Below are 18,040 nucleotides of genomic sequence, written 5' to 3'. Positions count from 1 at the left end.
TTCCAGGTAACAGAAAATACTTTTGACATCCTAGCAGACAGGTTTACAGTTTGTGCTTGATGGAGATCTAAATACAGCCTCTCTGTGTTAAACTCTTCTTATTACTGTAATATCTGGAGTTCCTAAGAGTGAGAGCACTATGGCTGTGCTACTGTATGGCAAACCCCTCTTTCCCTTGAAGTTCGGAGGAGGGGTGCAGAAGAGGTTTAATGGCTGTCAGATGTTACCCCTTCAGGCACACTGCAGCCAGCAGTATTTGCAGCTACACAGGACAGCCTTTGCAAAACAGGCCAACACTTACTAGTCTACTGGCATACAAGAGCAGTTTGATTTCTGAATGGAAAAGCAAAGCTTAAACATGTGTCTGTGCTGGCAGCATGAATTACTTTCCTGCCTAAGTGTCCAGAATTTCTTTATTCCTTCTTTACATTTCCAGCAGAGCTCGCAACTGGGAATTCAGACATCAGGGTTTTGTCCAAGTTTTAGTCAAGTCAGTTTGACATGTTCCTCTTTCCTTGGCTGCTAGTGTTTATAAGTCAATACTTGGAGTGCTCATTCTCGTCCCACCCACGGTCATTCCATTCATATGTGGGCAGTTTTGGGGATTTCACTCAGTTTTCTTCCAGCCCCTTGTCCTGAAAATCCCTTAGCCCTTTCAGTACCAGGTGACAACAATAAAAAGTGAGGGGTGAAACCATTGTGGGTTTCATTTTAAAAGTAACTGCACTATGTTTTAACGATAAACCATACTAGTGACTACGCGTCACTTAATTTAACTTGACAGATAAATGCCATGTAGTCCTACCAGCTTCAGTCTGGATTACTTACATACTGTTATGTAGAGAATCCTGAAAAGCTGGCTGAAAAGTTTTGCATCTTTTAATAAGGCTCCTAGCCAAGTTAAATTTAAAAGACATATGGAGAGTATATAGCAAGATTGTACTAACCTCATTGTGACTGGTAAAACATGTCCTTTTTTCTTGTTTTTCTGGTTTATTCTGCAATGAGAATTGAAAAAATTTATAAAAATTTTACTGAGTAGGGCCCTATCATGGAACTGAATTACAAAAGAAAAATCTTTGCTATAACTGTAAAAAAATGGGGGTGGGGGGAGGGGATGTTGCCTTATGTTCATGAATGTAACTGGCACAAATTTCTAATCTTCTTGCAGTGTATTCATTTTACAAAGCTAAGGTAGCTTTCTTCTGTGACCTATGCAGCAGCACTCATACAAGCTGTTTCCTGTTTACAAATCAGTATTTTTATTGCCTCAGTGACCTTAGAAAAGCAAGAACAATTTCTGATCATTTCCTGATATGAATTGACAGTAGCAAGTCCTATAATAGCATATGCTAATTTTTTTTCTTATTTGTTTCAACATGGGGTTTGTATTTGGACAGCCATTTTGAAATGTTTCACTGTATATCAAAATAATAAGTCCTAATGGATTGCTTCCTGCTTGACTAGACAAAAGTTTTTGGTTTTTTTGTTTTTTTTTAATGTATGCCCAAGCAAGTTTAAAAGAAACAGTAGAGCAAAATAAAGTAGATTTACTGTTAATAGCCTTGCTTGATCAGGTATTTATATTCTGGGTATGGTTTTATTATATATTAAATTCTGACAGTAAGGTAGCTTTTCCTCTCTGAGGTCAGTAGTGTTCAGATTAATCAGGTTGACATTTCATGCCGGTGGGTCATGAACTGTTGATAATAGCATTAAATGGTGATTCACTTGCTGCAGGGAGCACAGCTCATTATCCAGTCACTATATTAAATCATCGCCACAAACAGCTAGAATCCTGTGTGTGTGCATGCATGCATCTGTACACACACACACACCCACACACATGGAAATCCGGGTGGAGATCTCTGTCATGTAGCTATCCATTTCTGTTTATAGCAATTGTTAAAGCTGTTTCCAGCATGCAAGGATGATGGACATCTCCCCGTTTGGGAGACTGGAATACTTTTCTCTGAAAAATCTGTTTATGTATGAAACGGGATGATGCGGTTTATTTCCTAGCTTCTGTCCAAAAATGGGGGATAATTTTTTTAGCCAGTTCCATGTTAGACAAACACAAAGAAAAATACATGCACATCATTTCTACAGTGTTAGTGTTGGGAAAAGAGCAAGATGGAAAATGAAAACAATGGAAATTCAAATTGCTTGTATTCATTGGGTATGAATTTTTATTTAATGCTGTGTTTCAGGGGCTTCTATATTAGTTTCAGATGTGCTACTTCCTGTTAGAAACATTCATACTTAAAAAAACCAAATTAGATACTGTCCTAGTTCAAGAAAAAGTGTATCTATCATAATGGAAAATTTTAAAATAGAACACTGTCTAAATAGCCTAACAGTGGATTAACTAAGTTGAATGAGGGAAAATTCCACCCTAATGCTTAAAAGATTTTGCAGATAAATGCAAATCTTACTTACTTTTAAGTTGCATTTTTCTTCAATGAAATTTGAGTAAAGAGTGTTGCAAGGTATGTGTCCAGCAAATAATAAGAAATGTTGGGATTTTTTTCTCCTACCTGGAGCAGAGAACTGTGGAGTTTTCTCCCTCCCTGTCCTCTGCCTCCTCCAGCTGAGCCAGTGTAATTCATTTTAGTGCAAAACTGACTGTTGTTCAAAGGCAACGCTTAGGGGGACTTCACCTTAAGATATATGCAGGCTGGCTTGAAGTATAAGCTTCTCAAGGTCTTCATAATTGACACTAAAAAGTATTTTGTTTTAATATATGATATATTTTTCCTAGAAGACATTATGTTTAATTAGTATATAAATATTAATTACCATGAGAACCGTGTTAACCTCAGTATTAACTTTAAAACTGAGAAGTTGTGAGGTTTTCATATAGATGTATGTTCTTATACATTTATATAAATGGTTACAGAACGGGAAACCATTTTGTGAAGAAATTAGCACACTTTATACTTTTAGAGAAGTTTTAAAAAAGGTATCTTGAAGGGAAGCATTTTACATTCATCAAACGAACCGGAATAACATGAAAAAGCTGTAGGCCGCTAGAGGTCACTATTTGGTAATCAACTTCTAATGAACCAGAACTGTCGAGAAGGCCAATAAATTACACAGTGGATTTTTCTAATTATGAATTCCTATTTAATCATTCAATGACAAGTTAACTGTGGCAGCGGTTCTATGTACTTTGCATACACAGTTATGTTAATGTACTATTATATTTCTTAGGATGGAGGTCCTCCATCATTAGAGCAGTTCATTACCAAAGAGTCTCTTATCTAATCATAATTACTGATTATGAGAAATAATTAACTTTGTTACCCTCTTGATTCTGTTCGTTGGCAAAATGCAGTCTTTCTCTTTTCTTGTTTTTTCAATGGAAGGCCAGGCCAAGTACTGACTTTCAATACCTTTGCGTTACCGAAAAAAGGTTAAATTGGTTTTGTGTAAAATTGCCTAAGTTGCAGTGTTGGAATACTTCCAGGTAGTACAGAAAAAAGGGGTTTACAAATATTACAGTGGATCTCCTTAAGTTGTCATTGAGCACAGTTAAATATGAAAATGTGTTTTGTTTCATGAAAGTACAGCATTTGGAGCATGTAAACATTTGTAAATTTAAACCATATGATTGCATATTGGCTCATCCTGAAACAATAAATGTAATAATAAAAATAGTATCTCTTCTTAAAAATATTTCCACATTAAACTCAGAATTAGTTCATATATAAAGAAATATGACTTTTAATTAAATTACAAGGTTTGAACTCATTTTATAAGTGGCATCAAGTACATTTGAGAACGCTGAAAAGTACATTGCATTTTAGGCTGGAGGGCAATGCTAAGTCTAGTTCTTTGAAAGAGATGTACTATCTGTTTTGCAGAGAGGTAATAATAGAATTATGTGTAGAGGATCCCTGAACAGGAAATAGAACTGGGAAAGGCCTTGAAACAAAGGGATTCTTTAAATGGAATCTTTCCAATTTAGGCTGTTTTTCTAGCAGTTGTCGTAATCTTGCATTATTGTATTGCTTTGCCTTTCAGTGCCTTAAAGCTTTGAGAATTAACTTTGACTATGCTGAAATTAGGCAGCAGAAAGTGATTTGTTACTTTGTAGGTACAGAGTTAGGCATGCTTTAAAATAAGCATATATTTTAAAGGAGCAGCTGAAAGATAAGACTGTGTGGGCTCTTGACTGTATCCAGAGGCAAGATTCAATGCCAAAGTGCTTGAAAAAAAGAGCAGACATATCTGAAACAATGCACAGGTGATGGTTCAGATTGTAAAAAAAAATTCTTGGTCTCATACCACTGATGACACTTTAAGGGACAGAGTTCAAAAGTTCATTCAAAAATGTTCAGTGCAGTCTTCACTCCTATTATTTATGTATTTCTTTCCAATTTCATTTGGTAAACCTCTGTCAGTTGTCCTCTCATAGACTGTACCCAAAACAGGCAAAATTAAAACTTTCAGCTGAGAAGCTCCCCAGGAGAAAATACTGGAGACTGATTTATTTTAAAACTACCTGTCTGACACTTCTTTCTGGCTATACATTTCTATTTTATTTTAAAATTTTGTTAGATTCCTGCTATTAAATACTAGATATTTTTTAAATGTTGTGAATGTAAATATGCCCCCACTGATTTGGATTGGCTTGTGGCATTGCTACAGGCTACTTAAGATAAACCAGAAATTCTTAGGAACATATATGCTATGTTATCCACCCCATTCAAATGCTTTTTGTTTTATTTTTCTGTGTTTATTGTCTTTATTTTCTTATATGACATTGAAAACACTAATGAATGCAATGATAGAAATTTACCTGCTTCTGCAGCTGGCTTTTTAAGAAGCAGACCTTTTATCAAGAGGAACACATGAACCCATACCTGTTGAGTAATGCAGTTTCAATGTACATCTCACTGTGACTGTATTTTTCTTTTTTAGCAATGTGCTTAATGCTTTCATTATTCAGAAAAAAAAACATACCACGTTTTGTTGGTTTTCAGGGTCTATAGAAAAACAATATGATAAAATCATGAAGTACTAAAGTGTTTCAAGTAATTTGTTTTTGTAAAAGGGGATTGATATCTTGTTAAAGTTGTACTAATACTGGAGAAACAGGTAAACAATAATATTAAATATCCCTGGTTTATTTTTTCTTGAAGGTTTTTGTTTTGCTGTTATAATAAAAGAGTTTCCACCTTTTACATATCTATTCCACAGCACTATGTAAGCACAGTTGCATTTTGCTGTGGAGTTAAGGTAGAACGTGCAAGTATTTTATACTTTCCAGACAGAGACATTCAAGTCCAAGTAGCAAAATCTGCAAACATGGTGGCTTATAGCTGACTGCTTCTTGTGATTTAAAGAAATCAACAAGACTGGCTGTGCATCTGGTTTTGTTGGTCATACATTTGCATGTATGTTGTTCAGTCAGAATGGGGTGAGATGAAAAGCTGTGATGACAAAGTGGATTGTTGGATCTGTTTTTGGCTTTTGGATATTCCATGCAAACATTAAGCTTCTGGAGGCTTGATGTTCACTTTGGTATTGTCTGTGAACTTGAGTTAGAGCAACTAACTATATGAATATAAGAATAGCTTTTCTGGAATTTTGCCATCTCTTTTTCAAAGAGAACATTATAAATGTCTATCCCTTTGAGTTTTTTCTTCCATAGTCACACAACAGTCTATTTTCTGGTTGCTGATCTTCTGCATAGAGTAGAAGCTTTTCAAGAAAGCGAGGTTGTGATAATATTAGAAATGCAGCTCTTCCCTCTTTCTAATGCCAGACAAAAATCATTCTTGATTTTGCACTATGTGATTGGGATAAAGTTTTATTTCTAGGACTTGAAACCTCATCGGTGAAGACAAGAATTATGCCTACTGAATTTCAGTCAGGAGGGTTAACAGCGGCCCACATAGTGGAGGAGCTGCACGCATATTCATGTTTAATTTTTTGACTTCTCCTAAAAGGCCAGAATTTCAAGCAGTAGTGCTGGACAAGATTTATTTTCTTTGAAGGACTATTTTCTTTGTTTCTTTTCTATTTGATGTTTCACATGTATTTGATGCTGTGCTTGCTCAGAACCCAGCAGCAGTTAATCAGACAGCCTGGTGTCATGTGCTTTATTTACATTTGGACTGTCTGAAATCTGCTTTGAAACTTTGGGATCTTGTATATGTGGAATGTATTGCTTCTGTTTGTCACTGGCCATCCAGCCTTCTTGCTAACGTTCAGATAAAAAATTAAATACTTGTTTTGAGCTGTGCTAAGCTCTGGGCAGGTAGTTTTGCTGTCCACAACTGTGGATACATGCAACTGTTGGTTTTAAGTTTTAATATTTCTGTATAGGTCTGCAGATGAGATTTAGACCATGTATCTATATGTTAGGGATGTGTAAAGGAGTAGCTAAATCTGGTACTCCAGCAACACCTAAAAGAGTGTTTCTGTTGCATGGGATTTTATGGTGGAGTATGGATTAAAGGTAGAGAATGGGAAAGATAACTGTCATGAACTACTGTTTTTAAATGTTTTTAGTGCAATATTTTGGGTCTTAAAAATAAGCAAACAAGTTAGTCAAGCATACTGTATTTCCTTTCTTATTGCAGTGCTGTTAACCTTTTTACTTGCTAACTTTTCAAGTGCTTTGATATTTCTCTTTGACATTACAATGACTAGAACTAAATGTAGTGCTTTTAAAAAAAGGCTGCAGACAGAACAGTTTCATCAGGCCTTTCAGCTTGTATTTCTGTTGAAGAAGTTGAAGTATCTTATGTGTGCATTTGCCTTTTGCAACTATTTTCTTTGGCTGATCATTGGGAGGCATCAGTTGCTACTTAATACCATCTCGTAAAATTTTCCTCGTTCATCCCCCTCATATTAAACTGCCTCAACAACAGCTTCTAATCAGTTTTTGCATGATTTATAGAGAGGGCATATTCTTTTCTGTGTTTTGGCATCATTCTATAATACATCTAAATCAAACTGAAGATTTTTGTTCCACCATCCATGGCCAAGTTCAAGTACAAATCCCTATACAATTCTACTCAAGCCTTCTTTTGAAAAACATGAAGCTTCTCATGACCATTTTGCCTATTTTGTTTAATTGGTTGTTTATCCTTCCTCCTCCACTACTTTCTACCTTCCATTTCTGACTATGTTTACATAATTTTTTCTGTTCCCAAAAGGGATATCCTCTTCTAATATAACACATGTATGTACCTATTGTTTATATGCATGTATCCTTATGATTCATGTAAATCCCCAAATATGTTTTCCTTGAGGCTCCCAAGGATCCTTGCATATCCAGCACTTCTCAGATTGGCATGGGGGACTGGAGAATTTGGTACTGGTTTTGTCTTTGGACAGCACCTAGCAAAATTGGGACCCAACTGTGACAGCAAGTGAAATGCTGAAGAAAGGCTCTTGGAGCAGTCTCTGCCTGCATCTTCTACCTTCATATTATCCTAGGGGGCAAAATCTGTTTAATTATGCCCTCTCATGCTGGGCTGCCGAGAACAGGTAGCATATTGCTCACCTCTCTTGCATCTTTCTTTCAGTGTCTACTACTGCTAGGAAAATAGCTGCATGGAGCATTAATGCTGATGCACACAGTCTGATCCACTCGTCTTCATTCTTGCCAGTGCTTGTGGGAGAGGGGGTGGAGGAGGAGGAGGAGGGAATTATTATTCTGCTGCTGACACAGGGAGAATGAGAGTGGCTTGATGCAACAGAAGATTATGTTCCCTGAGGATAAACAAACAGAAGGAGATAAATTAGGGGAGAGGATAATCCAGTTAATATGTGCATTCCTTAATTCTGATCCAGTTTTTCAAACTGTATAATTTCACAGAGGTTAGAAATTTAATTAATACCTGTAAACCATCTCTTCAAGTTTACCTTTCAGATTGTGAAGTAGTGTTTTGAGTTGGCATTTGAGATGCACGAATTTGCTTATAAACAAGACTTGCAGATAGTAATATGAATATCACGTGAGGGAAAAATAATAATGTGTGCATCACCATCCCTTCCTTAATTAAAAAACAAACAAGCAAACAAAAAACTTTGGTTCTCTGGACTTTTTCACAATACTGTTTGTTAGGAAGTCAGAGCAGTTTATTCTTTGCAATCTTCTTGTTGCTTTTTCAGCAGAAGCTGGGCCATTGTGATATTTATCTGAATTCAAACAAGGCTAATTAAAAGAGCTGCTGACAGTTGTTGTGATCTGACTTTGACTGGAGCTTGATGGTCATTATGGGTAAATAATGAACTAGGTCTGCAAATGTAGCAGCTGCCAACTTGGGATAGAAGAACAGCTATTGCGTCCAATTTAAGGATCTATCGACCGCTTCCCTTTTCCCTGCAGATCTTCTTCCTAGCAGAAAACTAATGTTTTATACTGCTTTGTTTTGTGGTTTCAGCTATTTCTGATATAGTCTATAATTTCCTCTTAAATATTTAACCTAGTCCATTATTAGCTTTCAGAGTTAACAACTTTTCCATTGGGCTTTCTTTGCATTTTTATTTTGTTTTGTTTTGTGGGTGGGTTTTTTGCAGTTTGTTTTTATGTACAATGTAACTGCTTATATAATGATGATCATGTGTGTTTAATTTGCCTGTTGCTGCAGAATAAAAATCCACTAGGTTTTTTTCTGTGTACAGCCATAATCTCACAAATTGTATAATTCGATTATGCCGTAAAGGAGATGTTTCTACTTCTTTAAGCGTGCTTTTGTCTGGATTAATATTTGAGTGCTTGTTGTATAAATCTTGAAATCACTGACCTGAACCTCCATTTCCATTTTTGCTCAAAAATCACTAGTTTATGAGGTACGGTGATGCAAAGCTCTATTTGTCAGAAGAGAGAAACAGCAATGACTTTCATTAAGGGGCACTTCCAAGTACGTTCTCGCTTCATCATGAGCTTTGCCTTGTCCCATTAGCAAGTAGGAATGGTACCTTAAAGGGAAAATGGCAAATTTTAATAATAGATTAATTCAACTTTCTTCTAGAATCCTTGGCATTATAAATGCAGTACAAACTCAGAATTTGATATACGGAAGAACTTAGTGCATCTACCCAGCGTTTGCTCAGCTGCCATTAGAAAAGGCAGTGTGCATTATGTAAAATGTACGGAGGCACTTGTGCATTAGTGCATAATGCGGCAGAACTAGGGATCTTGCTGGGAAGAAATGATCCCAAGCGTGCCCCTAAAAGACAAGTCTTGCTTTGAGATATAATGATGAAAAATTGCCCATTTATTTGTGTCTTTGCGTTTCAGCAAAAACGAAACTTGGACTCGTTGACTGTCATGCTGCCGCAGGGGTTTTGTGCATGTATGTGTGCGTCCGCGGGCACGGGCGTTTCTGTGCCTGCTTGGAAAGGCCAGCGATACGTTAACAAGGGGTTATGTTATGCTGGTTTATGTTAAACCAGATCACCCCCTAACATGTGCAGAGCCATTCATCTGTGTCACCAAAACCCAAGAGAACATCTGACATGGACTTTGAAACAGAAACAGTGATCACTTACAAATCAAACATGGCACGCTCTAAACCGATTGTGCACGGCAATCTTTTCGAGAAAGGACAACTAATTGAACATGATAAAGTGTAAAGTTAATTAACACCCTTAAATTTGTTGATTACTTTCACGGGATTATATTGTTCGTTGAGGAGCAGCTTTCTGTCCCAGCTGTCGCCTTTTTAGCGAATGTCGCTGGTAAACAATAGAGACACCATAACAAGTCGTAAATGGTCCCTGTGACAGCAGCCCCTTGTGAGGCTGCATCTGTAGAAAATGATTAGAACAATTGCATTTTAAAGACGGCTCACATTGCAGCCCGGTCCCATCGGCCCTCTTCTTTATCTCTGCTGATGGCAGACTGGTTAAAACATTTAAGTTCTTTTGAGCAAATTAAGTGATTTACTGTGTTTTAGTTATACGACAGTAGAATAGCTTCATAGGACTAGCTTTGATGCTGGTTTTTATAATAGAGAGAAACACAAGCCCTTGGAGTGGTGGTGTGCTGTGGGGTTTTTTTGAGTCTGTTCCATTTACATGTTTCCTGGAAATAGATTGATGATGGCAGACATTGTCTAAGAAGCAAGTAGAAAAAACTGATACCCTGTTTATATTTTATAAAATCACTAGTCTCTTCATGGTTATTTTAAATTTATAGTATGGTTTTAAATATCCTTTTATTTCCAGTAGGGATTTATAGCTGATTTTGCCTATACATGCCTTTTAATTGGTTTTAGATTTATATGTGTAGCAAAACAATAGTAACCTTTTCAGTTAATCTTTCCTTGTGTATCTTGCTTTAACTTTTCATGAGTTGCAAAGACAAAGTATTAGGTGTGAGCTGGCAGGTACTTAAAAAAATATGCTTAGTCCTTAAAAATACACACTCACACAAGGTACACAGATGCAGCCTCTCAAGCTCAGCCTATCTGAAAGAGAGCAAACATGACAAGAAGCTGCTTGTTTCAGGCAGCTACAGTTGCTTAAACTGCATTTTTTCAAAAAAAAATCAGAATAAAAGACCAGTGTTCCCTTGCACTTCCGAAAGTGTAACAGGCAAAGCCTCAACTCTTGTGCTTGAGGGTGCAACATTGTAAAACAGGATGGAGGATTAAAACTCTAGCAATATTCTTGTTGTTTGGTTGGGTTTTTTTAATCTAGTTTAGATCCCAAAATTAGTTGTTAAAATTGCAACTAAATGTTGAGTAGAAAAATAACAAAATAGATGATTTTTTGCTGGAGCTTCTTGATATTACAGCCTTCATCTCCCAGTTGTCCTTTAGAGACTCTGAAACAGCTCAATTCGTGTTGTTTGAGTCTCAACTTTGTCAGCAATAAATTTTTTTATCTGCAGGTGCAGTGCAACAGTAGTTTAAATATGTTGGAACAGGGATATGCTTGGGTGCATTGTGTTTCCATCAGTGTTACTGTTTTCAGCATTGCCACTGTGATGGTGCTGTAATGGATAGCCTTACAATATCACTTCTTTTAAACTCATCTGCCCTCTGTTCTTACAGAAGCATAATAAAGCTGAAACCAAAAGCAGATACTTTCATATAACACCTTTACGTTAACATTTCTTTTCTGGCCAATTGTGTTCTTAATAATAACGAAACTGATAGAAATGAAGCAGTTTTAATGATGTAGCTACAGAACCTTTCTGAGCTTTTTTTGGAACTGGAAACATCAGTGGCAAATTTCAAGACTTTTTGCAGCAACAATAAATATACTAATACTGTTAAATAAACAGTAAAAATACTGTTTAAATAAGCACGGGAAAGTGAATATGGAAGGGCAGCGTGTCTTATCAAATGAGGCTGCTTGGCCTGCATGCTAAAACTTGAAGTCACCTTCAGACTGTTCCAGGGTACCTGCAACCAGTTGCTGTTGTCATGTGAGAGCTTCTAAGTCTCCATTCCTATTTTTGTCTAAAATGTTGAACTTAAGAATTGCTCTGCATCAGGTTCACTGAGCAATCCATTGTCAATTGAATGAGAAGCACCTGGGTTGAACTTGCCCCACACAGCCAGATGTGACAGGATGCTTTGAAGTGCAGTTCTTTATATACCTCTTTTGATAAAAAAACTTAGTTTTGCAGATCTTCATCCAAAACCTGCTAGTAGGCAAGTGGGAAACCCATCTCCAAGTGGATATGCCGTAGTGCAGTGCTACTCTGTAACTGCTCACCACATTTTTTTCCCAGTCATTTTCTTGCACGTTCCTTCAACTAGCTAGATCTCTTATATTTTTCTGCAATCTTGTTCCTATCAGTTTATATCTCTGGGACAAACTCTGGTGCTGTTGTGACCAACAGACTTGGAGCTGATCTGCTCTGTGGGATTCTGCACATAGGTGTGAGTTATCATCCTGGAAAAGCCAAATATAAGACCACAGCCATAAACTCCAGCAGTCTTGCTTTGCAGCAGAGGAGGAAATCTTAACACACGCTAATCATAGATGCGTTTCTCTGAAAACCATTCCCCAAGGATGTGAAGAGACTTTTTGTATTTTAGAAAGAACAGATAGATTCTAAACGACTTTGACCCTCACAGCAGCAGTACATAAAGCATTATCTTAGGTGGTAAGATTTCTTTAAAAAAATCAAAATATGAAAAATAATCGTTAGCTTATTTAAATTGCATTAGCTGCTCTGCATCTCCACTGCTCTCTTTAGCATTAGGAGCTGATAATACTTTACTGGTTTGTGTTATTGGTATGAAATCTGTGATTGTGAAATAAGGCTGTGCATTCTTGTATAATGATTTTTTTAAATTTCTAATTTTAGCTGAAGTTACAGTTCTTGTACTCCTAGACTCCATGCCAATTTTTTTTTTTTAATTTCCAGTCTTATAAATTTGCTGCATTGCTCGTTTGATTCTGATAAAATAGCAGATAGTTGGCAAGGACCCTAGATGATAAAATCTACCATGAAGTAAATAGGTTTTTGTTTTTATAAAAAGAATTTTCCAAGCCTTCTGCATTATACAACAAAATGCTCTTTTTTTTCTATTTAACTAATTTATTTTTGCTTCTTGAAATGTGTTTGAACAAGTGAGAGAGTGCAGCTGTCAGAAGATTAACCAGCTGAAAACTATTGTCAGCATTAATTTTGCTCTAATAAATGAATCTCTGAAGCTATTTAGCAGTCTGTAATCTAGATATAAGGCTATTGACCTGTGATGGATAGTACTGGATTTTGTTTGTAAGCTTTGACTTAAATTGTCTACTTAATTTGCTGCAGGTCAGATCACAGGATTAGTGGTAAAGGCCATTATGTGGTTTGAATAAAAATAGCTAGAGGAATGGAATGAAAACCATTGTGTTTATTAATGTAGCAATCTTTGTGGTCATGTACATAGTGAACTGGTAGCCAAAAAGACAACAATGATCTGCTTGTGCTAGCTAGTTTGGGCTTTGCTCTTAGCCCAGTTCCTGTGAGGTGCCTGCAAAGGAGTTGTTCAAGTGAGATCAAGGATTGGCTGCAAATTGGGTGTCTCTCAACCTGGGTAGAAAGATCTTCACCACTGTATGTATTTCAGTACCTCAAAAGTGTTGTGTGTATAGACCGATTGTTTTGTTAAAGCTGTGGGTCTGAGGTCTTCCGGATGCTCCAGTTCTGGGCTTAACAGCAGAAGAAAGACACAGATTTAGTGGAGTGAGTCCAGCTAAGGGCCATGAAGATAACAAACGGTCTGGAGTATCTTTCATATTGCAGAGAGATTGAGACTGTTTAGTGTGAAGGGAAGGCTCAGGGTGGATCTTATCAATGTGTATAAAAACCTGATGGAAGAGAATGGAGTAGAGAGAGCTACACTCTTCTCAGTAGTGCCCAGTGACAGAACAGGAGGCACAAATCAAAACACGTGAAATTCCACATGAAGCATAAGAAAACACTTTTTTTTCTGTGAGAGTAGGCAAACAGTGGAAGAAGTTGCCTAGAGAGGCTGAGCAGTCTCCATCCTTGGAGATACTTGAAAGTTGACTGGACATGGTCCTGGGCAACATGCCTCAGCACTTGAGAGGTCACTTCTAACCCCAGAAATCCTGTAATTCTAGGTTCTAATATAGGCTGGGCTAATATCATTGGGAGCATCTTTACTGTTGCCTGGTTTTGCATAACTGGTAGGTATTTACTCTTTTTGAGACTTCGATCTGTCAAATTTGTCTGAAATTCTTCAGTGACTTCAAAAGATGGTATATGTTGAAAGACAGGATGGGAAAAATAAACACTTGGGAGATACAGAAAGGGGCATTTGTAGGCATAGCCGCACAGAGCAGTTGCACACAGAGAGAGCATCAATTGAAATTTTTATTGAAAAGCAAAAAAATATTCATCAAATTCTTCTGTGTGAGAAGCTTCAGTGTAACTGTCCTTGATGTTGTAAACACAGTCCAAAACTGACCATTAGCTGTGGTAAAGCACTTCAGAGCACTGTACCTAATTGAGCATGTTTAATTCGAAAGTCAGTTGTTATCTGCAGCTGTACACCCTAACCAGCCAGTGTTTGATGCATAGCACAGAAAATTTATAGTGGCTGTGCTTCTTGCCAGAGTGAAAATTAGTGAGGAAGTTGATTTGTTCATCAGTTTAGGCCAAGTTTTCCTAGCAGTTATACCCATTAAATACTGGGGATACCGAGGTTAGGGGCATAAGAGTAATTAATATTAGAATTAGGCTTCTTTTAAGGAATAGAATATTTCATGGAGTGGAGGTAATAAATACCACATTCCGGTGTTGTGGTTAGGAACTGTATAATCAAAGAACAATGGCGTGTGCTTGCTGAGCTATGGTAAAGACAGGACAGACTACAGGAATAAAACTGGGACTTGCGTATTTGTGTGTGTGTATGTGTATGAATAATTTTTACATTGTCTTTACATAGGAATTGCATCATTGTATATGCATTAAGTTTATGTATGGGAAACTAACTTAAAGCTTCTCAGATTAAGGAGAATTTTGCTTCAGATTAGAAACATAATAAACTGCAGAAATTCAGAAGACTTGATTTTATATGCCTGTGTCTTTTAGCTGTTCAATCGTGAAAATCAGGAAGCATTGATAAAAATTAGCCTAGATTTGGAAAGCCTGATAAAAGAGAGTTAACTTTGAGCAGCAGTTTGTTAATGGTTATATGTGAAGAGTAGTTTGGCAAAAGAGAAATTTTATTTAATTCAGATACAGTGAATTTTTTTTGAGCGCAGAGTTGCAGGAAAAGTTGTTTGTTTCTTTGTATAAACTATAAAAAGCTACATTGCCAGTTTTATGCAAGTCTTATGACTTATTTGCTAGTGTACCTGGAAGATAAGGTGGTTTTATCTCCATCAGATGTTTGAGAATTTAGATTACTGATTCTGTGAGTACTGGGAGTATAGGCTTACTTTTACACAGAATCTGAGAGCTTCATTGTAAGTGAAATATTAATTTTGCATCATCAGACCCTTACTGGTAAGAGAAAGTGCCTAAGTTTTGAGGTTTTTTAATAGTGTTATTAAATCCAGTGTTATCTTGATTCAGGTGTTGGAGCTGCTCGAGCTGGGAACCTTACTTTCATGGTTGGTGGAGTGGAACAAGAATTTAATGCTGCCAAAGAGTTGCTGACATGCATGGGTTCTAATGTGGTTTACTGTGGAGAGGTTGGAACCGGACAGGTAATGCTTTCTGAAGGGCTAATAGTTATCTCAGTCTTTCCTTTTTCTGGCTTTTTATTTATTGATGCCTACTCTTTTACTCCAGAACTAAAAGCATGATTTTATATCTTCATACTTGTTTGCTTGTTTCTAACCTTGTGTTTATAAAGTAACTTCATGGCACTTTTTTCCAGTATGTTGGGTCACTTAGCACCAGAATCTGACTGGTGTTTCTCCACATTGGCTTGTTGAGATTATACTTTTTAGGACACAGACATTTTAATTTTGTTTCATCTGAATTTAGATTTACTGTATGTTCTGAAGGACAAAGAACCCCTACATGCCATGTGTACTAACTGAGCTACTGTACTAAGAAGTACTTCTTAATCTCTGAAGGAGCCATAGAGCAGCTTTGATTAACTTTGTACTATCACAGATCTCTGTTTACTGTAGAAGAGAGCTGCCAGAACATACTTGATCATATTGGCCTGGGCCTAGTTGATTTTTACATGTTCATTCTATGAAAATGCATAAACTAATTGATGGTTTCATGTGTTTCCAGGCTGCAAAGATCTGCAACAACATGCTCTTGGCCATCAGTATGATTGGAACTGCTGAGGCTATGAATCTTGGAATCAGGTTTGTTTGATTTTTGTGGTGGATTGAAGCATTTTTTCCGTGTTTACAGTTTTTATGTATTATGGTTGACTTCTGCTGAGACGATGATTAAAAGACATAGGTAAAGTTTTTGCCAGGAGTTGTCTTATAAAACCATTAACAGGTTAAAGGGATTATTTAATTAAAGGAGGTGTTTTCAGCATGGGAATATTCTCTTGTATTGGCTGCATAGGTTGTTATATTCTGCATCTGAAGTTAAGAGTTTATTTGTTCTGCTGTCGTGCAGCGTACAATAATGTTTGTCTTTCATTATAAACATCCAGAGCTAATACAGAGGTAAGTTTTTGTTTGTATTCTAAACTGATGTACAGTATTCAGAATATTATACTCCCATATGGCTTTCATTGGCTTTGTTTACTTTCTTAAATTGTTCCAAGATATTTTGTAAAGTGAAACTTCTACTACAGTATGTATATCAAATTAAGATCAAAGCATAAAACAGAACATGTACCTTTCTTTGACTTTATGAGAGCACTTTGACCTAATTGCCAAAACTCCTAGTTTGTCAAAAAGCTGCAGTATGCTCCACTACACTCTTGCCAACGCTGAGACTACCATTCCTTTTCTAGCATGTGGTACATCTGACTTTTAAGTGACATCATATTAGAGCAAAATTGTTTTTACTTTCGAATTGTAATGTATTTATTTTGCTGTGGTCTTTGTCATTTTGTTTTATTTTCCAATAGAGTGCATGCAAGTACCAGTTCAGTATCAAGATATTTGAACTTCTAATAAATTCTTTTAGCCAGATCAAAATCATTTGCAAATTTATAGACAGAGAAGTCCCATGTTTGAAGAGATTATCTTGCAATTGTGTATCTTTTAGGGGCTTTTCATGAATTACTTGTCTGCACAGTTGCATCCTTAAAATTTGCCTGCTAAAACTACAGATATTGTAGGTAAGTATCAACTGGGCTCAACCATGTTCATGTGGATTTGATACACTATAAAAACAGCAAGAGGGCATCAAATGCTTAAATAAATAAAAAAGAACACCTACATGCGCACACATACACAAGACAATGTAATGGATTCACATTTCCTCTTAATTACCATATCAAGATGCAGTTGTTTTATTGAATTGCCCTTGTCTCAGATGTTAGACTATCTTGACCTATTAAGTTGTCATGTTGTAATTGAGATAAAAGAGGAATTTGCTTTGCATCAGTGCTAATTGGTTTATCAATATCCTGTACCATTTACATTTTAAAATTGAGAGTCTGTAATATACTGAAGCATGTCTGCATCAAGCCATAATAAAACCAGTAGCATTGTTTACAACTTTTGTAATCCAGTGTAATCCAGAAAGCTTGCACTGGGTTCTGCTTTAAGTCATGATTCACTTAATAAAGCATATGCAACTGATTTTTTGTTAGAGTTTTATCTACATTTGTAGGAATGATTAAAAAATCAAGAGGTTTAGAAGAGGGATATTCTGGGCGTGTAAGCCCTGTGAAGAGCAAGTTGATGTCTGTGGTCACTGTAGCTTGAAGGTGTTTAGAATTTTTTCTTTTTCCAGTTTAAATTTTGGCTGAATCTATATTCAGCATTTGTGAGCAAAAATCCTATGTGAAGGTAACAATATATAAATTTCCTAAGGTTATCAAGAAGGAACTGTATTTATTGTAGAAGAAGCCTGCTGATTTTTATTATAGAAAAAGCAGAATCTCATTTAGTAAAAAACTGCATAAAGTTTAAGGCAGAGGTGGTTATTTAAAGCCTTATGAAGTAATTTAGAACCCTTGCATTGATTTTAATTTGATGTGATTTAAATCTTAAGAAGATGACTTCTGCTTATAACTAGAGTAAGAGCTTTCCACTTGGAGTATGTAAAAATCTCTAATGTAGAAGTTTACAGTTATCATTCTAAATACTAGAAGTTTTGCTATATTAATAAATTTAGGATTTTTTTTTCAAGTCTAAAGCTCAAAGGATAGTGTGGCTGCCTACTCTGAAGAGAGTAGGAAACTGAACTTGATTTATTAGATTGATGTTTATTTGGTGAAGAAAGTCTGACTTCGACTTAATAGTAAAGGATACTGAAAATCTAAAAATTCAGAATAGGAATTGTGAAACTTAGATGTGTTCTTAACTTTTAGAAAGAATATAAAATGTCTTTATGTCATGCATTGTGTATATCTGCTACATCATTTAAATTGAGTTCTAGGGACTTTGAATAATTAATTATTCAAAATACTCCTGTCTGAACTAGATGTAGCTACAAAAT

At 36.3% G+C, this 18,040-nt stretch overlaps 1 protein-coding gene across 2 annotated transcripts in view; it reads left to right on the top strand.

Annotated features, from left to right (window-relative positions):
* The window catches only part of HIBADH (3-hydroxyisobutyrate dehydrogenase), an 86,411-nt gene that overhangs the window by 54,672 nt on the left and 13,699 nt on the right, over window positions 1–18,040 (top strand). For both annotated transcript variants that reach the window (XM_069007189.1, XM_069007190.1), the window contains exons 5-6: window positions 15,023–15,156; window positions 15,698–15,774. In XM_069007189.1, coding sequence (XP_068863290.1) covers window positions 15,023–15,156; window positions 15,698–15,774 — 211 coding nt within the window. The remainder of the gene's footprint in view (window positions 1–15,022; window positions 15,157–15,697; window positions 15,775–18,040) is intronic.

The sequence above is a fragment of the Aphelocoma coerulescens genome, chromosome 2, assembly GCF_041296385.1.
Source record: "Aphelocoma coerulescens isolate FSJ_1873_10779 chromosome 2, UR_Acoe_1.0, whole genome shotgun sequence".
NCBI lineage: Eukaryota > Metazoa > Chordata > Aves > Passeriformes > Corvidae > Aphelocoma > Aphelocoma coerulescens.
The sequence above is the reverse complement of the archived record's forward strand: the minus strand, read 5'-3'. Positions and strand labels throughout refer to the sequence as shown.